This window comes from Pantherophis guttatus, chromosome 4 (genome assembly GCF_059756535.1).
Source record: "Pantherophis guttatus breed Tessera chromosome 4, ASM5975653v1, whole genome shotgun sequence".
Classification (NCBI taxonomy): Eukaryota; Metazoa; Chordata; class Lepidosauria; order Squamata; family Colubridae; genus Pantherophis; species Pantherophis guttatus.
The window spans coordinates 157,359,871-157,382,071 of record NC_142066.1 but is presented as its reverse complement, the minus strand read 5'-3'; the positions used below and the strand labels follow the sequence as shown (position 1 = coordinate 157,382,071).

General features: G+C 48.3%; 1 protein-coding gene across 50 annotated transcripts in view; it reads left to right on the top strand.

Moving 5' to 3' along the window:
* The window catches only part of LOC117658030 (uncharacterized), a 131,527-nt gene extending 112,805 nt beyond the window's left edge, over nucleotides 1-18,722 (top strand). For 20 of the 50 annotated variants that reach the window (XM_087893200.1, XM_087893198.1, XM_087893188.1 and 17 more), the window contains 6 exons: nucleotides 96-218; nucleotides 3,055-3,147; nucleotides 5,745-5,825; nucleotides 9,180-9,261; nucleotides 10,743-10,855; nucleotides 14,658-18,722. In XM_087893200.1, coding sequence (XP_087749326.1) covers nucleotides 96-218; nucleotides 3,055-3,147; nucleotides 5,745-5,825; nucleotides 9,180-9,261; nucleotides 10,743-10,855; nucleotides 14,658-14,894 — 729 coding nt within the window. In that variant the 3' untranslated portion in view covers nucleotides 14,895-18,722. Of the gene's footprint in view, nucleotides 1-95; nucleotides 219-3,054; nucleotides 3,148-5,744; nucleotides 5,826-9,179; nucleotides 9,262-10,742; nucleotides 10,856-11,086; nucleotides 11,251-14,231; nucleotides 14,386-14,570 lie in introns of all 50 variants that reach the window. The other 30 variants (XM_087893203.1, XM_087893190.1, XR_015734156.1 and 27 more) reach the window with 29 other exon arrangements.
* The last annotated feature ends 3,479 nt before the right edge of the window (nucleotides 18,723-22,201 follow it).

Here is a 22,201-nt window from a genome sequence, read left to right as displayed (position 1 = left end):
TTCGCTGTCGCTCGAGAAGCCCGTTGGCGACTCTAATGGGATGTTGTTTTGCCATTCTGATTATCTGAAAACTCCTAACTTTATCTCCATTTTAGGCCAAAATAGAGAAAAAGTCCACTGTGGCTACCCGAAACTCCGAACCCAACGCGGTATCCAAAACCACTCCAAATAAAACAACTGTTTCTAAAGAAGGGCTCGCAAAGTCACCCAACGGGAAAGTGAGTCCTCTTTTCGACTTCCGACACTTGTGAGAGGAGAGAGCCACCTCCCCTCCTAGATTTTTTTCACCCGGTAGTTTTCTTGGCTTACGACCGTTTCCTGAACGATCATTCGGAAGTTCCCACGGCCCCTCAAAAAAGCCACTTGTCATTTTTTTTAAAAAAAATCTCCCTGATCACCTGATCCAAATTCTGACGCTTGGCAACTGTTGTGTACTTATGACGGTTGCAGCATCTCGGGGATGTCAGTGTCCCTGGGGGGGGAGGGGGGGTTCACGCAAATCTCTCTCGCGACCTTCCGACCAGCAGCGTCCTTGAGAAGCCCAATTCCCTTAACAACCACGCGACTCATTTCATAACGGTTGGCTAAGTGATGATGGCAAGAGAGGTCATTGAGCGGGGCCAAAACTCCCTTTTCCGGCATCTCGCTTAGCGACAGGAATTGTGGTCGTAAGTCGAGGACTACCTAGATTTTTATTTTTATTTTTTTCGTCTTCTTGCTCTCCACTTTGGGTCACTTTTTCTTCCTCTCTGACTTGAGTTCTATTCTGGATCTTTTTTCGGGACCCTCTGCTCCTGCACGACGCTTTTTGGAGGGGGCAGCATTGCCGGGGAACATGGGTCTCTGAGTAGAGGTCTTGCAGTCGACTTAAGGAAGGAGCTGAGGGGTTTGGGGGGCTGTAGCTCTCTTCCAGAAAGAAGAGGAAAGATATTGTTCTGGCCGAAGTGGCCCTTAAGATGTCTCCACCTTGGTTTGAATGTATCGTCACACTTGTTCATCACATAATTTATTAAGTCCAAAAAAAACCCGGTTACGAGTCCAGGGTCTCTCAAAACGGTGGTGGTGGGATTATAACTCCCAGAATTCCCTAGCCAGGATGCCCAGGATTTAAATCGACAAGAAGCCTCCAAGTCTCGATGCCTGTTGGATACAAGTTAGCTGAAAAGGCATTCGACAGCATAGTGTGGCGAATGTTAGGCCTTGAAAGAAAGATTATATATATATATATAAATAATATATATATATTGGAGATCACCAGCTCCTGAAATCCACCCAAATCCCTTGGCAGGAGAGTTGATTCCTTTCCCAAGAATTTCTCAAGGATCCCCTCCCTTGGGGAGGGAGAGGGGAGGCCTTTTGCAGAGAGCCAGACCCCCTTCAGGGAGGAGGGGCACTGAGTGAGCTGCTTTGCAGGACGTGCTGCTTTTAACCAATCCTCTTTTCCTTCGCTGAGTCCGTGGCGCCTTCGTTTTTTTCTCTCCTTCTCCTTCCTCTGTCTCCTCCTCCCCCTTTCTCCTTTCCTTCGCTAAGTCCATGACTCCTTCTCTTCTCCTCCTCCTCCTCCTCCTCTTCCTTTTCTTCCTCCTCTTCCTTACCCACATTCCTTCAGTGTGCGGCTCCTTCATTTTTTCTCTTTTTGCCTCCTTCTGTCTCTTCCTCTTCCTCCTCCTGGTTTCCTTCACTGATTCCGACTCCTTCTTTTTTCTTCTTCTGCTTCCTTTGTCTCCTCCTCTTCTTTCTCTCCCTTCTCCTCCTCCTCCTCCTCTCCTTCACTGAGTTCGTGGGTCCTTCTTTTTTCTCTTCCTTCCTCTCTCCCCCCTCTTCTCCATTGCTGAGTCCATGACCCTCCTCTTCTCCTCCTCTTCTCTTCCTCCTCTTCCTTGCCCATATTCCTTCATTGTGTGGCTCCTTCATCCTTTCTCTTCTTTTTCTTCTGTCTCCTCCTCCTCCTCTTCCTTATCCTCCTGATTTCCTTCACTGAGTCTCTGACTCCTTCATTTTTTCTTTTCTCCTTCCTATCTCTCCTGTTCTTCCTCTCTTCCTCCTTTCCTTTGCCGAGTCTTTGATTCCTTCTCTTCTCCTCTTTCTTTCTCCTTCTCCTCCATCTTTCCTTCTCTGAGTCCATGGCTTCTTTGTTTTTTTCTCTTTTTTTCCTTCTCCTCCTCCTCATCCCCATCCCCCTCCTCCAGGTTTCCTTCCTGACTCCTTCAGGTTTTTTTCTCCTCCTCCTCCATCTCTTCCTCCTCCTCCTTCACCATCATGTCTTTGCTGAGTTCGTGGCTCCTTCATTTTTTCTCTCCTTCCTCTGTCTCCTCCTCTTCCTTCTCCTCCTTTTTTCCATTTTATTTTTTTCCTCTCTTCCTTCCTGCCTCCTTTTCCTTTTCTCCTTCCTCTGTCTCCTCCTCTTCCCTGTCCGTGTCTGGTCCTCCCTAACCCTTGGAGTCGTTTGGATGGTGTGGCTAACACCGCTTGCGCTCTTGTCTGTCTTGTCCCTCAGTTTGTCGTGTGATTCCCAGAGAGAAAAAGAGAGGAAGAGAGAGGGAGAGAGAGAGAGAGAGAGAAAGAGAGAGAGAGAGAGGGAGAGAGAGAGAGGGAGAAAGAGAGAGAAAGAGACAGAGGGAGAGAGAGAGAGAAAAAGAGAGGGAGGGAGGAAGAGGTAGAAAGAGAGACAAAGAGACAAGGAGGAAGAGAGAGAGAGAGAAAAGAGAAAGAGAGGAAGAGCGAGGAAGAGAGAGAAAGAGAAAAAGACAGAGAGAGAGGAAGAGGTAGAGAGGAAGAGGAAGAGAAAGGGAGGAAAAGAAAGAGGGAGAGAAAAAAGGAAGAGGGAGTGAGAGGAGAAGAGACAGAGAAAGAGTGAGGGAGAGAAAAAGTGGAGAGAAAGAGGAAGAAAGAGAGAGGAAGAGAGAAAGACGAGAGAGGGAGAGAGAGTGGAAGAGAGAGAGAAAGAGAGTCAGTGGAAGAGAGAGAGAGAGAGAGAGAGAGAGAGAGAGAGAGATAAACCTAACCAGTCCTTTTCCCTTTGTGTCCTTCTCTCCATCTCTGTTGACACTCCAGGTCCAGATACTCTCCAAAAAAGCGAACTACAGCCACGTCCAGTCCAAATGTGGATCCAAGGACAATATTAAGCATGTCCCTGGAGGTGGGAATGTAAGTACATCAGGACCTCAGGGCAGTTGTCTTCTTCTTCCTCCTCCTGACTAACTCTTCTTCCTCCTCCTCCTCCTCTTCCTCTTCTTCGATGTACTCATTTCGACTCTGGAGTTGTCCTACTTGTGTATGTATATCTGTGTGTGTGTATGTGTGTGTGTGTATTTACTGGGGAAGTGGGGGGGAGTAAATCTTTGCCCCCCATCCCCCGAGTATCTCCTGGGGGGAGGGGGAGGGAAGGACGGACATCTGGATTTGGGTAGGTTACGATCGGGACCAAGCTGAAAACTTTGAGGTTTTGTGTGGGGATTTTTCTAGAAAGGGTGAAGGCTACCTGGGAATTGAGTGAAAAAGGAGGGAGAGAAAGAGAGAGAGAGAGAGAGAGAGAGAGAGATGAGGGAGAGATGATGGACAGAGAGATGGATGGATGATAGATGATACACGTACAGGTGGTAGGTACGTACAGCATACCTACCACTACACACACACATAGGTGTGTGTGTGTGTGTGACAGCAGGGGTCTGCAAGGAGAAGATCATCTCGGGGTGCCTAAGTAGGGAATGTCGCTGTTTTCTCAAAGCTGGTTTGTGTTTTAGAAGGGAGGCGTGACTTAGGAGAATCTGAGGGGGCAGGCATGGTGAAAGAGGAGGCTACCTGCCTTAAGCCACTGAGCAAGGAGTAAGGAGTCAATCAAACTACGAATCGTGGACTTTTGAGAGTCTACCTTGTAGAAGCCCACCCAGGTCAGGAGAACTAAATTGTGTTCTGGGTATCCCACCACTTCTGTGCCCTGGAGAATTTGGTTCCACAATGGGGCTTCTCCGGAGAGGAGCCCTTATTGACGTCCACCAAAGATCTTGAGATCCCACCTGGTTCACCAGGATCAGGGCCAGATCTGGTTCATTTCAATCAAGCTCCTTTTCCAATTCTTTGACGTGTCACGCGGACAATAGCAAAGGAAGCTACTGACCTCTTGGAAGGTCTACGTTTTACAAGTTGGGGGAGTCCAACCAGGATCTCCTGCCAACTGGAATGGATACCCCTGAGAAGAAGACTCCCATGGGAGGAGGATTTCTCCCTTCTCCAGTTGGGCCTTGAGTTCACCTCCAAAGTGGCGTCTCTTCGTTCTGAGCAGATGACATACAGTATATGCCGTAGCTTCATCCCCTCAGTCGGTCTTTTCCAAAGTTGTCCGCTTGAAGATCTAAGGACTTCAACTCCCAGAATTCCCTGGCCAATGCTGCGAGAGATACTAGATAAAAGATGCCTGGAAGATAGAGAGATCATAGAAAGATGGACAGACAGATAGATAAAGATGGATGGATATAGATAGAGAGAGAGACAGAGCGACAGAGAGATGATATATAGATATGGACGATAGAATGATAGATAGATAGATAGATAGATAGATAGATAGATAGATAGATAGATAGATAGATAGATAGATAGATAGATAGAATGAGAGAGCGAGAGAGCGTGAGAGTGACAGAGATAATATATAGATATAGACCATAGAATGATAGGTAGGTAGGTAAGTAGATACATACATACATACATACATACATACATACATACATACATACATACATACATACATTTAGATAGACAGATGATATAGACCAGGGGTCTCTAACCTTGGCAACTTTAAGACTTGTGGACTTCAACTCCCAGAATTCCTCAGCCAGTTGAAATCCATAAGTCTTAAAGTTGCCAAGGTTGGAGACCCCTGATATAGACAATAGAATGATAGATAAATGATAGACAGACAGACAGCTCGATTGTTTGATTCTCAGTCCATCCATCCATCCATCCATCCCACATCGCCCATCTCACCTGATTGTCTCTGGATGGTTCACAACAGCATAGATGGGATGGATGAAGTTGACCTTGAATTCTTTTGAGTTGAAGTCCACCGATCTTCCAGTGGCCAAAGTTGAGCCGCACTGCCTCGCTCATCTCTTCAGTGCTCTCCAGAGGAGGAACTTCTCTGAAAGCCAGAAGAAGAACCAGAAGATGCACGTAATCTGTGACCGGCCCCTCAATCCGGATGAAACTCGGTCCCTTTTCAGATGTATGGACATTGCCAGCTGGGGAATTCTGGAAGTCCACCCATCCTCAAGAGGCCTCCTTCAAGGTCCAGCATCTACCTTCACGTTCGGTAGCTCCCCAAAGGTTCCTCCTTCCCTGGTACCATGATGCCTGGAACTTCTTTTAACCACCATTCCAGGGGTTGTCTGCTGCTCCCAAACATGTCTGTATAAATTGTTGGGGTTTTTTGTACTTTCGACCTGATTTGACAAATGTTGCTATCCTTTTTTCTTTCTGTCTGTCTATCTCTAGGACTTCTTCCCCCTCTCCGAAAAATAATAATCATAATTGCCGATCAATTCCAGACGATCTCCAGATTTATGTGCAAAATCCTTTCGTTCCTTCCATTGAATGGTCTCATTCTGTCTCCTCCAGGAAGCTCCTTTGACGATCTTCCTTTTTCTTCTCCTCCCACTGTCCTTCCTTCCTTCTTTCCTTCCTTCTCCGTCGTCCGCCAATCAGTCTGTCAAACTGCTCAGCTCACAGAGTAAAGTATCTATTGTTTTCAGGTCCAAAATCTCCCCAAACCAGCTTCAGGCAACAAAACCCAGCCATCGACCAACCCAAAGCCCAGCCGGGGCTGTACCAATGTGAGTAGAATCACTAGATTTGGCCAAGTGACTTTTGATGTTATGGAGTTTCTACCTTCTCCCAGTGTCATAGGACGTCCTTGGCCAAGTGACTTTTGATGTTATGGAGCTTCCATCTTCATCCAGGTTCATAGGATATTCTTGGCCAAGTGACTTTAATATTATGGAGTTTCCACCTTTTTTGAGTGTCATAAGACGTCCTTGGCCAAGTGAGTTTTGATGTTACGGAGTTTCTACATTCATCCAGGTTCATAGGACTTTCTTGGTCAAGTGACTTGATGTTTCCACCTTCTTCCAGTGTCATAGGACCTTTTAGGTCTAGGACCTTGGTCCTGCCAACTCAACTCTTGGGGAAGAAAATGGCTCTTCCAACGTCATCTGTCTCTGAGGTTCTCCTGCTACCAACAGGTCACCCCTTCTCCCAAAATATGAGAGTTTTGACTGTTGGAGAACCATGATCTGCTGAGAGATGGAGAGGGTGGATGAAGAGAGAAACCCACTTTGCTGAAGAGCAACAAAGATGATCAAGGGGCTGGAGGCTGAAGTGTATGATGGATGGTTGTGGAAACTTGCCTAGTCTAGCGATGAGAAGGACTAGGGGTGACGTGGTAGCATCTTCCAGTACTTGAGGGGCTGTCACAGAGAAGAAGGGGTCAACCTATTCTCCAAAGCACTGAGGGTAGTGTCCTGAGCTAGACTTCCTGAGACAGTAAAAAGCACACGATTAGTCCCAAAAACCCTCTTTTTATTTCAACGGCTGTGAATTATTGTTGCTAATGAGTCACAAAGAGTTGCTAAAGAGTCTGACAAGAAGTCTGCCACAGTCCTTCGGGATAAGGCTGATAAGCACCCACCCTTATCTCCCTTGACACGCTGCCAAAGACCTAATTGGCAGTTAGCTTTGCAAGGCCACGCAGAGCACAGAGTCAAAATGGAGCTTCAGACTTTAAACCAACCAGAACGAACAAAGTTGCTTCCTGCAAAGGCTCACGTACCTTTGCTCCTCTTTTAAGCCTTATGGAAGGGGCCAATCATCTCCAAGCCTTACTCCCAAGTTGTCCCTTTTGTTTTAACTGTTCTTGCCTTCTGGAAGTTCTGTGCAAGCGCGCACTGGGAACAGGCTCCCCCGTTCCTCTGCCTCTCTGATGTCCGACTCTGGAGGCTCCGGAGGCAGAACATAACTCCCAAATGGCTCCCTCTCTGCCTCCGACGCAGAGCCCTCGTCCGAGCCTTTTCCAAATGCCAGGACTGGCCCATGTTCCTCCCCAGCCTCCTCACTGTCTGACTCCGCTGCCAGCTCCGCAGAGTCAACAGGTAGCATAAGTATCTAGAAACTAATCAAGGAGAGAAGCAACCTAGAACTAAGGGGGGAATTTCCTGACAGTGAGAACAATTAATCAGTGGAACAATTTGTATCGGGAAATTGTGGGGTGCTCCATCGCTGAGGTTTTCAAGAAAAGATTGGACAATCATTTATCCGGAATGGTATAGAGCACTGATGGCAAACGTTTTCGGCATATGCGCGTGGCGGCCAGCTGGCATTCGGGTTTCCGGTGATCCAGTGCGTGTGAAGACCAGCTGGCCAGCGCACATGTGCCGGAAACCAGAAAAGCAGCTGGAAACGGCGCATTTTCCCACAGAAAAGGCTCTGCATGCTACTTCTGGCACTCGTACCATAGGTCCACCATCACGGGTATAGAGTCTTCTACGTGACCAAGGGGTTGGGCTAGAAGACCTCCAGGGTCCCTTCTGACCCTATCGTTCTATGTTCTTCAAACATGATGGTGTTTCTCCAGTGTCACAGGGGCTTCCTGCGATTTTGGGGGGAGTGATGGCTGTCCCAGCTTCTCCATTTTGAAGTTCTCGCGCTATCCGAAGGTCACCGCTTCTCCCAACATAGGGGAGTTTGACTTTTTGGAGAACCATTATCTCTTGGGGCACATGCATCGTGATTCTTTTAAGTCATGAGGTCTTTGGTGTTCTCTGAGCTTGGTGGTTTTCTTGAAGACCTTTCGTGACCCAACTAGGGAACATCATCAGTGCTAGGAGGGAAGGGGGGGGTTGTTCTCTGTTTATAGCGTTGTTACTTAGTTGGGTCATGAAACATCTGCAAGAAAACCACCAAGCTCAGAGGGCACCAAGGACCCCCATAGTTCTCCTCCTTCCCCCGCTCCTCCTCCTCCTCCTCCTCCTCTCTACAAACGCAGCTCCCTTCTACAACTGATGATGTATCCTAACTGGGTCACGAGACATCTGCAAGAAAACCACCACAATTCAACCCTGAGCTTCAAATATTCTCTTCTACCGATTCTGCAAATCACCCACCCATGTGCGCCCACCCAAAGAATGGGACATAGTGGTTCTCGGGCTTCGGACTGTCTACCCTTTTGAGATGGGCAGACGCTAAAAAAAACCCTCCCATCTCAGCCCAACTCCAGATGTGTCCCTTTGATCTCCTGAAGAACATCTCCAATGTTCATGAACTTCCTGGGGCGACTAAGGTGGTTGACTTGAGAAGTAGGATAGGGAGTCCTGAATCTCTCTCCTCCAGCCCACAGAGGGGTGTGTTGCGTTGTATTGATGTAGGAAACACATCTCTTGGGTGTTAGCGGCAACGGAAACAATGGATTTTATTGTTCTTTCCAGCTTTCTGGTTTTGTGTTCTTTTGGTCCTGCAAGGAGACCAAATGGCAGTTGGGATTGCGTAACCAAACGTCTCCTATTTCTTGCTGGTCCCTGAGGGTGCTTGAAACATCTGGAGAAGATTGGAGAAGACTTGATGCTCAAGCTTCCTGGGGGGTGGGTGGGATGGGGTGTTTAGAATTCAGCCCTTTCCCCGATCTTCTAAGAGCTCGAAACCCCCAGAGGTCCTACATCTGGTCCTATCCTCTTCTGTCCAGCTTCTCTCCTTCTCCTTCTGTCCTTATCCCACCCCATCACCACTTTGGAATAAATTATGCAGAGGGTCTTCCCCTTGCATGAAATATATTCTGAGCACATCTATTCTGGAGTCGGAGATTTCTAGACCGTCGTCCAAAGATCGGCGCTGTTGGGATGGGTGGCCTTGCTAGTCAAGTCCGTTCTCGTTGGATAGGTCTTCTCCCAACTCTCTTTTTATGGCAGTCTGCTCACATTTTAGGACTCTTGAAAGGTCCTTCTCGCCAACCCCGTTTCTGTGCTGCAGGAGATCCCAGTGTCTTGCAAGTTCCTGGAAGAACAGCTTCGTTAGCTTGGACCTGGTGGGAGGAGAACATCTGGGACTCTTGGCCCCTGGAAACGTCTGCAGAACTTTTGGAAAGACCTGGACTTGCTTCTCCCTCAGTTGTCCCTTTCTTTCCTTCTCCTCTTCCATAGGTGCAGATCCAGAACAAGAAAATTGACCTTTCTAAGGTGTCTTCCAAGTGCGGTTCCAAGACCAACATCAAGCATAAGCCAGGTGAGAAATAGGTGGCCACCAAGGGAGGTGGGCTACTTGATGGGTTTGGCTTTCACTTGAGCATCAACCTAGGGTGGTGAATATGGAGGCTGAGTGAGAGACATTGAGGAGAACAGTGTGGGCCTTCAACCCAGAATCCTGATCTTTCTACATTGGGCCTAGAGGTCTTCTGGGAAGCTTCTAAGCAGGTCATGGTGCTATCCTCCAACTTTAATCTCCCAAGAGCATAAATCCAGAGGGACAGGATCTTGGGAGCAGATCTTTGAGCAAAGGAGAGTCCAAAAGACATCCACTGGACAGAAGATCTGCAGCTCCAGAGCCTTGGGTTGGAGGTAGATGATCTCTCAGAAGGACTGGTTGAAGCTTCAGAGGACTTATGGTTGATCTTGGAGAAGGTGTCAAAAGAGCCACCAAGGCAGAAGTGATGACCCTGTCCTTTCTTGTTGCAGCCAGGTAGCAACGTGGTCTCTGTTTCTTGAACCTGGCCTACCTTGAAGAGCCAACCCAAGCCGATGTGTCCTAGAAGAAGACACATCAGTAAATGGTCAGATCCTATCTTAGATACCTCCAGGATCTATCTGTTGGATCACAACCAATCTGTAGCATCAGAAGGACTCGGTGAGATCTAATGAGTATACGTCTCGAGTATACGGCAAAGAGGCTGGTCCTCGCACTTATGACCACTTCCTGACCAAGTCACATGATCACAATTCATGCCCTTGGCCCTTGGCCACTGGCTTGTATTGTAGTGTGCCCTGCAATCATCAGTTTATGACTCGCAACCATTGGTTTTTTTTTCCTGATTTCGCACCTGAAACCCTGGCATTCACAGAACAACCGGTGATTCACTTAGCGACCATGGTAGAAAGGGTCGCCAAATCAGATCTTGGGGACCGTAATGACTTACGATGAAAATTCTGGTAGTTGTAAGTCGTATTCTTAAAGATAAGGGCATGGAGAATTCAGGTGGCTTTGTCTGGTGATCTCCTTCAACCAACAGATCGAACGTTGGCGGAGATCCTACTTGGACCCCCCCTAGAGAAGCCGTTAATGATGGGATGGACTTCCCTCCAGAGGTTCCTCACGGACCACTCACCAATCATCCCTCATCATCATCTCCTTTTAACAACCCCATAATCCCTTGTGGGGTGGAGTCTAGGCAATTGAATGGAGCTAGCAGAGTGTTTTTTAATGGCCGGATGCCCTTCCCTGTCGCCAGTGAGGAGTTTTGTTCAGCAGATACATTCTCAAGAGTGCCCAGAGAGAGAAATATCTGCCTCTACCTAGGATCGAACTCACAGCCTCCTGATTTTGAGGCGAGAGCTCCGCCTCTAGGCCACCACACCACTCCACTCACCCATTAACCCTGCCCCAAGCAGAGCGATTCGAGTTGGTGGTTGGTAACAAGGCTGTTCACCAAGTTGTTGTGGTCAGGACGATGGACCTCTGGTTGAAAATTACGTTTCCCTCTTTTCTTTCAGGCGGAGGAGACGTGAAGATCGAGAACCAGAAGTTGAACTTCAAGGAGAAGGCCCAAGCTAAGGTGGGCTCTCTGGACAATGTCGGGCATGTGCCAGCTGGAGGCACTGTGAAGGTACACTTGAGGCCTACCCTCGTTGAGGTTCCTCACCGTGAACGAAGTTCTTAGTGGCCTGTTGAATCAAATCTCTAGAGCACACTAGGTGGAAACTGAGGACTTGTTAATAATATGGTGGGCCCTCAGGGAGGCTGGGTAACGAGTAGCAGAGCAGGAAGAACCGAGGAGGGAGATCTTGTGTGATGTTCTCCAGCTTCCTCTGCTCACATCTGTTCTTCCTCTTGGTAGCCATGATGTGAGCAGAGAGGAGGAGGAGTTGGCAGGCAGCCTTCCACATGGTCCATCTCCGTTTGGTGCGTCGTCATCCTGTGGGGGCATGAGCAGGACCTCTGCCCACTCCCGTTCTATCTCTCCACCAGAGAAGAGACGTCTCTGCAACATCTCCTAAAGGGGTAGTCCTTGACTTGCGACCGTGCGTTTAATAACTGTTCCGAAGGTGCTTTTTTTTTCTTTCTTTCTTTCTTCAAGAGGCAACTGGATTTCCTCGGTTTTTTCTTTGATGACCTTTCGCTTCTCCTCCGAGAAGCTTCTTCGGCTTCTGAATGGATGGTGTGGAACGGAAGGATTAATACTCCTTGCTGGTCATTTGCATTCTTTTTAGAGAGGCGTTGAAGCTACTTGGAGGTTTGTCGGTGACCTGTTGTGGCCCGTCAGTGGCCTGTGCAGATTGTAGCTGTTTCCGACAGCGAGGAGGCTGGTGTGGTGCTGCGCCAGCAGCCTGTGCAGCCGGCGCTCGAGTCCGACAGCGAGGAGGCTGGAAAAGATGTGCCAGAGGCGGGGATTCAGCCAGGGCCTTCAGAACCTCCAGAAGCTCCCATAAGTGAAGAGGAAGAAGAGGAGGAGCCTCTTCTCGATACACGGGCACGCAGAGCTGCCAAAAGGCAGGAGTGGCTCCTCAGGAGGAGTTTTCCTCGAGAGTAAGGCTTGGGGCTAATTGGCCACTCCCTTCGCCTATTTAAGGAGGAACACCGATTGCAGCAAGCTGTAGGGAACAACTTTAGTTCACTCTCCTTCGCGTCTGGATTCTTTGCAAAATTGCTTCTGGGCTTTCTGCCAACCCTAGTAAGACTGTGATTACCTTATCTCAGAATTCTTGTAGGCTGTTAAGACAGTTTATTAACAGCCTTTGTTTGAAAAAGACTGAGTTATTTGAGTAAAATAAGCTTTGTATAGATTTTGTGTGTGCTGCGTTCTTTGGGGTCCGTAGCTGGGGCAGAGCACCACCTGAGGAGTGTGGACAGGTATGTTACCTTCTTGGCACTGCTGGGAGGACGGTGTTGTGGAGCTGTGTTTTCTGCAGGATGTTCAGCAGTGCCAAGAAGGCTCACCGACAAACCACCAAAAACAGGATGCAAATGACCAGCTGTCTGCAAGGAGTATAAATCCCCACCATCCAGTCAGAAGCTGAAGAAGCTTCGTGGAGGAGAAGCAAAATGTCTTCAAAGAAAAACAAAGAATGTCCAGCTGCCTCTTTTTTTCCTTTTTTTTGTTTAAGCACCTTCGGGACAATCGTGACCCGGGTAACCGAGAGGTTCCATGGACCTTTGTTTAATAACGGTTTTGTTTCGTTACGAGATGGGCGACCGATCAATTCAATTGGTCGATCAATCAACAGGGATGACGGCCTAGGAAAAAGTAGCGTACGACCCATCCCCAAAGTTACGACCGTCACAGCCGCCCCCCTGTAGTCACTTAATCGCAATTGGGCGACTTGGCCACCAAATCCATTTACGACGGGTTGTAACTTGCGACCTTCCCAGCTGACTTCCGATAAGCAAAGTCAATCTGGGAAGACAGATTCGCTTAATGACCATGTGATTCACTTAACAGCCAGGTAGTTCACTTAACAACTACGGGATTCATTTAACGATGACAGCCACAGTAAAAATGGTCCCAGTCATGTGATGATTCACTTAATGTCCATATTGTTTAGGGAACAAAATTCTGCTCCCAATTGTGGCCGTAAGTCGAGGATTGCCTTAAGGTTGTCTTCAATCCTTGATGACTGCTACAAAGACCAGTCGAGTTCCTCGACAACAGAGAGAGTTAACATTTCTAAAAGTCCCTCTCACGGGCGTCTAGAGCAGAAGTCTTCAAATTTGGCAGCTTTAAGACTTGTGGACTTCAACTCCCAGAATTCTCCAGCCAGCATAGCTGGCTGGAGAATTCTGGGAGTTGAAGTCCACAGTCTTAAAGCTGCCAAGTTTGAAGACCCCTGATCTAAACAGTCGGAGTTGCATCCTGGGTAGCTTTAATTCCTCCTAATGTGCCTGTCTTGAGCCTTCAGAAAAGTCTTTGAGTGGGGGAGGGACAGGACAGGTCCCCTCCCAGCATCCTTCTCAACAATCGCCTGTGTCTGTCGTCCCTCCATCGCCGTTCCCCACATGCCACCGTGTTCTCACGTCTCCACTTCACAGCCAACCCAGTCCCCGAGATTGCAGAAGAGTACAATATTTGGGCTGGGATGCAGGACAGAGGAGGTGAGGAGCTGATCAGGAGAAACGAGCCTGGATGAGATTGAAGCGAAAGGGATCAGTTTCGCCCCAGACTAAATGACGATCTTCTCGGAACATTCGTGTTGAAGCCTCTCTGTCTAGGACAACTGATCACAGCCAACTCGCTATAGCCATCACGGTGGGGCCAATCTGTCGTGGCCATCTCGCCATGGCCAACTCGCGCCGGGACAATTCCATGCGGGATAACATGATAAATATTATCCGCTGCTGTTTCCTCAACATTATTTCTGGTTTTGTCCATGGACAAAATGTCAAAGATGTCAGCGTTCCAACTAACTCCTCATTGCAATTCAGAACTCCATTAAAGTAAGATTTTATTAGAGAAGTCATATTGGCACATCTGGGGAAAAGCCGAATCTGAAATCCCGTGTTTTCCCCCACCCACACTAAAACTCACACCCTGCCCTGTCCGGTGACATTCACATCCCATGGCCCAATCCATCCCCTGTCTCAGCGGCTGCCAAAATTGCTTCCCTCCCCTCTAGCCCAGCCTTGATCTCATGTGAAAGAACGTTGTTACGGTTTACTCCCTTCGCTACTCTCCCGTTCCCACTGTGGCAGCCCTGTAATCAAAGATGGCTGACAAAAGAAACATTGGCGGATTACATCATATTATCCCAGGTAGAATTGTCCTGCGGCGACAGCGGTGTGCTGTCTTGAGGAGAGATGGCCGTGGCAAAATAGCCGCAGTGGGTTTGCCGTGATGGCTGCGGCAAGTTGTCCCATTCCGCTGTCAGTTCGTTCCCTCCAGAGAGAGCGGGACCCTCTTCCTCCCAGCCGTCCTCCCGTACATCCCATCCCCTTCCCTGTGTGTAGTGACCCTTCATTGTCCCCCCCACCCCACTGTTTCCTTCTAGACTGAGGGGGGCAAGGAGGCAGCCCCAGAAAACGGAGCGCCCCCATCGGGCAGCAGTGCCCCGCAGGAGAATGGCGCAGGGCCGATCGCGCCCGCGCAGGACAGTGGTGACCAAAGGGAAATTCAGTGCTTCGACACTCACATACAAGAGACAAGTAAGTGCCCAGGGAAACTGGCGGCCCTAGAGGAGGTAGCGGGTCTGGGAGAGCCATTGAATTCTGGTTTTTTTTTTTCCAGGGCTCGGAGGGAAGGGAGGGAAATAAACCCTGAATGACTGCTTGCGGGTGATGTTGTCTTCTGCTAATGTTGTTAATGCAATCAATTGCCTTTTATTTTCCAGGCCTTTAATGCTGACATTCTGGTATCGCCTTCCGTCCCTTGTCTCTCCCCTCCCCCTTTTTACCGTCCCCCCAATGTGTCGCTGCAGATTGAATCCCACAAGCTGACCTTCCGTGAGAACGCGAAGGCTCGCACGGACCACGGGGCGGATTTCGCGGTCTGCGCCGGCAGCCCCTCCACCTCCCCACCACTGAGCACTTCTGTCAGCGAGAGCCTGGGCACCATCACCGCCGCCGCCGCCGTGTCCTCCTTGCCCCCACGGCTGCCCTGGCGGGCTCCCCTTGCAGAAGACACCTCTGCCGCGCTCTCTCGGCCAGGCTTGTGACTCGCTTTCCTGCCCTCTACCTTATCCCAGACCCCAAATATCCCCCAGAACCTCAGCTTGCCTCCCTTAATCCGGTGCCGTCCACCTGCCCAGGCTCCAGTAGGGTTCCAGTAAGTGGTTTGTCCATTGATCCTTCGTACGAGTCTTGGACTCAGATGGGATGGGATGACCTTTCGGGCAGGGGATCTTGCTCATCTCTGGCCTCCCAGATCTCATTTCAATTCTTGCTTATTTGGGTGCCAGGATCAAAGTGCAAATTGCAAATAAATTTGGCTTCGCAAATACTGGATTCTTCTCGGAAACCCGGCTCGAGACACCGAGAAAGGGTTCAAAGGCCGATGAGAGTTAACGGGGGCAAGTTTTCTTCCCTTCTCTTTCCGACTTCCTCTCACCCCATAGATCTCCTTTGCACCCCGTTTAGCGCTGACCTGTTACTCACACATAATGTCATGCTCATTAGCGTACCCCGCAAACAATGCCGTAATTTTTAATTTTTTCGTTCTTCTTCCCCTTGCGCCCCAACTGAGCGGTGTGGCTGTGCCGAGCAGTGGTCCTTGTGGCTTTCCCCCGCTGGCTCATGCTTCCCTCCCTGCTGGTCCCCACCGCCCTTCCCTTTGCCATAGGAGACTTTTTTTAAAAAAAAAAACAAAAAACCGCACCCATTATCTATCTGCTCTTGCAGCGCTGTTGGCTTTGTTATCCACATATCCTGCCATTTTAAACCGTGTTCTGTTTTTGTTTTCTTTTTCTCTTTTTTTTTCTCCCCCTTTTCTTTGGTGTGGTGGTTCTTTTGCGTGTGTGTTTCAAAATATTTGGAGAACGACGGAGCCAAGGGACTCAAAGCCCCCCCTCCCTCCCCCGGGGGCGACAGGGATAGTGGAGATGAAAGTGGACAGGCGAGTGAGTGTGTACGAGAAAATAGGCGATGTAGAGCTGGGTCTTTGCACCAACATGCTGCAGACAAAAGCTTCAAGATGGGCATTGAAAGTCAGCCACTCCTGCACAAATATCGGGTGGGTTCCCCTTTGAGAGACCCCTGCCTTTGCAGGTGGTTTCCAAAAAAAATCAAACACTGAGCAGTCTGTACCGTACGGGGGAATCCGTTCTGGAGATTTTGCGACCACCGAGGGACGTTGAAATATGCTGGAATGTGTGCGAGGAAATCGGGCAGGGGGACAGGGAAAGTGTTTGAGGGTCCGAAAACGTTGGGCTGTGCAGGATGGAATCGGGGGTCCTTCTGGCTTTTGAGTCTCACGGGGAGATCCTCGTCCGTGTTCCGTCTTCCACACTACAAACGACACTAAACAGAGTTGTAAATAAAAGTTTTAAAACGACCTGTGATGAGAGTCTAAGAAGGGGGTACTTCAGGCTTTGGGGGAGGGGGAGGGGGTTTTACGTTGGAAGGCATTGGACAGGAACTGTGTAAAAATAATATTAAAAAAATAACCTTATTCTCTTTCCCACTACCCCGGCGTCAAGATGCTCCTTCAGAGGCTCTTCCAAATAGCCCAGTTTGCATCTTCCCACCGAGAATTCTTACGCTCGTGATTGTTTTATATATATAAATATATCTATTAAAGATTGCATGGTTTCTAATAAAATAGCATTTCAAACTGTTAACAAGGGTTTATTATTTGTTTTTTGGGAGCATCCAAACAGTCTGCTAAATGTTAAAAAAAAAAAAAAAAAACGCAAGTTCCAGGAGAGAAAACGGATGGGTAATAGAAATTTTGCAGATTTTGTTTTTGAAGGAAAGGTACAGTTTAGTCCTCGACTTTACGACCTCAAATGAGCCTGGAATTTATCTTGCTAAACGATAACAATTGTTAAGTGAGTTTCGGCCCCTTATACGAATTTTCCTGCCAAATTCCGGAATCACTGCAGTTGTTAAATTAGCAACCCGGTCGTTAAGCGAATCTGGTTTTCCCCATGGATTTTGCTCATTAAAATGTCACAAAAGGGGATCACACAACACCCAGGACATTGCGACCGTCATAAATATGAACCAGTTGCCAAACATTCAAATCACGGGACTGTGGAAGATGCTGCGCCGGTCATAAGTGTGAAAAACAGTCGTAGTTGCTTTTTTTCAAGCCGTCGTAACTGAATGGTCACTAAATGAACTGTTGTTAGTTGAGGGCTTACCTGTCTTTCATTTCCCATTTTTGCCCTCTCATCTCCCTTCCCCCCCCCCTCCTCCTCCTCCTCTACATTCCAAGTCAGGAGGGGCTCTCTCCCACCCACCTTGTGGGTATCCTGACTTCTTTTATTATGTGGTTTTGAGAAGGGGGAGACAACATCACAACTCGCCTTCCACAAACCCGATAACAGGTGTGGTGGGCTTGGAAGTCAATCAGAATGGAGCTGGAAGGTACCTTGGAGATCCTCTAGTCCACCCCACCTACTCAAGCAGGAGCACCCCAATACCAGGGGTGTTAAAATCAATTTCATTGAGGGTCGCATCTGCTGGCATGTTTCCTCTTCGCATTGGGTAGTCCGGGCCAAAGTCATAAATTGAGGATTACCCATCCTTGCTCCCAACCTTGTAGAGTTAGTCCTCGACTTACAACAGTTCATTGAGTGACCTTTTTTTAAAGTTAACTACATTCTTGGAGAAAATGACTTTAACGGCTGTTTGTCATACTTAACGACCGTGGGTGCATGTTCAAAATTTAGAGGCTTGGCAATTGATTCCTCTTTATGACGGTTCCCAGGAGTCACGTGATGAGTCACATGATTCCCCCCCCTTTGCAACCTGACAACGGGGAATCCGGATTCACTTAACAACCATGTTTTTTTAACCAGTGCAGGGATTCATTTAACAACAGTGGCAGAAAAGTTCTTAAAATGGGACCCAATTCAATTAGCATCTCTCGCTTAGCAACAGAAATTTTGGATTGTATTGCGGTCGTAAGTCGAGGACTACCCGTATATAAGAGCGGTTGGGTCATTATTTCTACAGGTCCTTGGCTTACGACTGCAGTTGTCCCCAAAATTTGTTTAATGACAATTGGATGTTACAACGGCCGGTCATCACACTTAAGGACCGGGGCAGCATGCCCACTATACAGGAAGTCCTCGACTTACGATCACAATAGTGCCCCAAATTTTCATTTGTAACCAATATATTGTTAAGTGAGTTTTGTCCCGTTTTGTGACCTGGCTTGCTGCTAAGTGAATCACTGTAGTTCTCTTTAATCACGTGGTCGTTAAGCGAATCTGGCTTCCCCGTGGACTTAGCTCGTCAAACGGTCACAAAAGGGATCACGTGACTGGTGGGACACTGTGCCTGTCTTAAACACGAATTGGTTGCCAAGCGTCGGAATTTCAATCACTAGGGGGACACTGTTATGGTCGTAAGTGCGAAACACGGTCCTAAGTTGCTTTTTTCCCCCCACCGCCGTTGTCACTGAGTGAACGGTCGTAAGTCCAGGAGAACCGGGGAATGTTTGGCAAGGAGAGTCTATGGGGAAGACAGATGTCAGGCCTGGAAGAAGCCATCTTTTGCGTTGGGCCTTCAGGCCTGCCACGTTGCTTACTGTGGGAAGCTGGGAGGGGGGGGGATTGTATGGAGCATGGGTGATATGTAGTCATATTAACATTCTTTTCTCAGAGTCAAGGACATCTTGCCCTGCACCTGGAGGGCTGGAACTGCTGAGAGGCCTCTGCAGTGGGGACGGTGCTTGGATTGGACCATCTAATGGACTTGTGGGTGCTGGGCAGGGACTTGGAGTTTCTGTTGGGCAGGGGGAAACCTGGAAGCTTTCAGATTTTGGTTTTCCCAGATGTGCCAATATGACATCTCTAATAAAGTGGAACTTTGAGGAACTTCAAGCCTTGGAGTCTTCTTTCGTTGGGGGCGTTACTTGGAATCCTGACACCAGATTCACTGAACAACGGAGGCAGGAAAGCTCGTCAAATGAGGGAAAAACTCATTTCAAGGCTGTCTCGCTTACCGACAAACATTGAGGGGATCAATGGCTGGCTGTATTTTTTAGTCTGTCTTATTTCAAAATCATCCATTAGTCAAGTTTGCTGCTGCCCCCTGGTGGACACAGTAAATCTTTCGGAGACTCTCCGAAGTCTTTGGCTTTTTCAGTGCCATTTTAACTTTGGACGGGCACTAAACGTGTCATCGTACGTTGAGAAGAACGGTAGTCCTCGACTTAAAAATCGTTCATTTACTGACCGATGCTGCAGTGGGACTCAACAATGTGACTTATGACACTCCTTCACACTTAACAACTGTTACATTGTGATCAAAATTCAGACACTCGGTCGCCAATTCACATTTATGACGGTCACGGTGTCCCGAGCTCGTGTGATTCTCTTCTGACAAGCAAAATCAATAGGGAAGCTAGATTCACTTAACCACGGTGTGACTAACCTAACAACTGCAGCAATTCATTTGACCGATGCAAGGAAAGTCGTAAAATGTGACAACTCACTTGACTGTCTCGCTTAGCAGCGGAAGATTTGGGCTCCCTTGTGGTACTAAGTCGAGGATGCCTTTTTTTTTTTTTTTTTTGCATAATGTTAAATTTCAATCATTTTTCTGCTTGCTTTATAACAATCACTGTTGGAAGGGGGCTTGGAGGTCATCTAATCCAGCCCTCTGCTCAAGCAGGAAACCATCTCTAATTTGTGACAAATGGCTGTCCAATCTCTAATTGGACCAATCTCTAAATAACCTTCCAGGTTATCTAAATTTAATAAATAAATACAGGGAATCTTTGACTTAACGGCAATAATTGAGCCCCAAATGTCTGCCGCTAAGTGCGACAATTAAGGGAATTTGGTTCCGTTTTACGAAACCTTCTTGCCACTGTTGTGAAATGAATCACTTCAGTTTGTTAAATTCGAGGCTGATACCTTTATGGCAAGGGTCCATGAGCCACAGTTTGGGGAGCCCTGAATGAGCTTGTCACCCATACAAATCGTGACCCGAGCAGACCCTGCTTAGCTTCCCAAGCGTACAGTCAGCCCCCTGCTCTTTCTAGCCTTGCAAACGGGAAGAAAAAAAGGGGGGCACGTGGAGACCCCATCTTTCTTGGGGAGCAAGAAGAATATGGGGCTATCCCTGCGGAAGAAGTGTGTGGAAGCTGCTTTGTAGTCCAGTTTTGCTTGGGATATGGAATTTTAAGCCCTGCCTGCCAGGTTGTCGGACTACAATTCCCATCACGCTCTCATTGCAGGAATAATACGATTTGCCGCCCGCGGTCGTCGAGTTGCAGAAGGCTTTTTCACGCATCCTTAAAAGCATTTTACCTTTTTTGGTGTCTTCTGCGCATGCGCAACGCTCTCTCCACTCCTCTGCCGGTAGGTGTCGCTGCCGAACAACTTTCCGCCGCATCCGCTCTCGGGCGAGGCAGCGTCGCGCCGGATGAAAAGCGGCATCCAATCGCGTTCTATGTCCCGCCCCCTGGGCTCCGCCCACCCCTCGGGGGGGTTAACTTTCCTTGCTAGAGCGGAGTGAGAAAAGGCTGGGTAAAGTCTCTAGGAGTTCCATCGGCCTTTCTTGCTTGGAAACCCTGCAGAGCTTGGGCCACGGGTTCCAAGTTTTCTCCCATACATGTTGCAATAGGAACGGATTTAATTGAAAACTTTTTAAAGATTTATTGCAAAATCATCTCTATTGCATTTCCCCCATTAGGAAAAGAGGAGCTAAATTTACAGGAGTCATAGGGAAAAAAGCAAATGTTTTAAAAACAGAACTAAATGCAATTTGAATAATTTGCACTAATTTAATCCGTGGCTTTAAAATCCTTTATTCATTTTTTATTCATCTGTCAATAAAAGCACAATATACAGTTCTGGTGTTTCACAATATCAGCAGGTTTAAGGACTGGGGATTTCAACTCCCAGAATTCCCCAGTTAATCCAGCATACTGGCTGGAGGATTCTGGGAGTCGAAGTCCTTCATTATTAAAGCATTCCGGCTGAGGGATTTTGGGAGTTAAATAAGTAAAGTTAGCTTGTATGTGTGTGTTTGTGCAGGAAATGGTTCTGATAATTCAACTTTGGATCTCTCAGGACACCAAAACCCCCAGAGCTTATTTTTAGGGAACCTCAAAAAAACGAAGCAAGTTGAATCTGGGTTGCCTGGGATGAAGTTCAGCTGCTGAGCTTGCAGGGGAAAATCTAATTTTACTAACTTTTCTTTCGTACGTGCCCTAGGCAATCCTTGAAAAAAAATACATATTTTTTTTAATATGCATCGATATCTGGTCAAGATCAGGATCCCAACAGTAAAATCCCATCCATGCCCCCCCCTCAATCAAAGCAGAAGAAGCCTCCCTGTGAATCTCTCAGTGGAGGAATTGATTTCACACCAGCCGGTTGGACACTGGATGGGGCACCACCAGGAAATCCCAGGGGTACAGACAAGGAGGATGGGCTGGAAAGCAAGAGGAAGAAGACAGGAGGCCGCCCCCTGGTGTCTCTTTGAGGGAGAGGGCTGGTTCTGAAATGGGAAGAAAATCGATGAAACAGGTCGGAGAAGAAAAGGGAGCGAGATGGGATGGGGCACCATCAGGAAATCCCTGGGGTGTTAGATTTGGCTGGGAAGAGAGAACCCACCCTGGGAAAAAGAACTTGGCTACAGAGGGCCATGGCAGGATCATTTTGCCCCCAGGGCTTCCAGCCAAAGTACATGTGAAGCATCCCCGGGCGAGGTAGGGAACTGTTGATTTCATACAAGGATTTGGTTTGAAATCGGGTGGGGTACCACCAGGAAATCTCAGGGTACAGGCTTCGGAGGGGAAGTTAAAAAGGGGCCTGCTGAAGCCCACCCCTTTTTCCAGCCCGAAAAGAGGCAGGAGGAAACTCACCTGCATCTCCTGTCTGAGCAAACAGGAAGAACAAAGGAAAAGCTTGGAGCTGGGATGGGAGACCAAGAGGAGATCCTTGCCAGGGTCGACTTGGCTGGGAAGACCGAGGTGAGGTTCAATCAAGCTGAGCCGAACCAGCTTTGCTTCCCCCACCCAAAAGCATGCGTGAAAAGCAGGGAGCTCTGCGGATGTGTGGATTTCACACAAGGAGGTGGCTGGGAATTGGATGGGGCACCACCAGGAAATCCCAGGGATTCAGGATAGTGGTGGCATTGGGAAGCAGGAAGCCAGAAAAAAGACCAAGCTTGGTGCTGGGATGAGGGACCAAGAGGAGATCCTCTCTAAAACCTACTTGGCTGGATGAAGATTGCAAGGATGCACCTGGGAGTCGGATGGGGCATCACCAGGAAATCCCAGGGTAGAGGCTAGGAGGTGGATTCGAAAGCGGCCCAGAGGAAGGCAGGAAGAAACCAACCT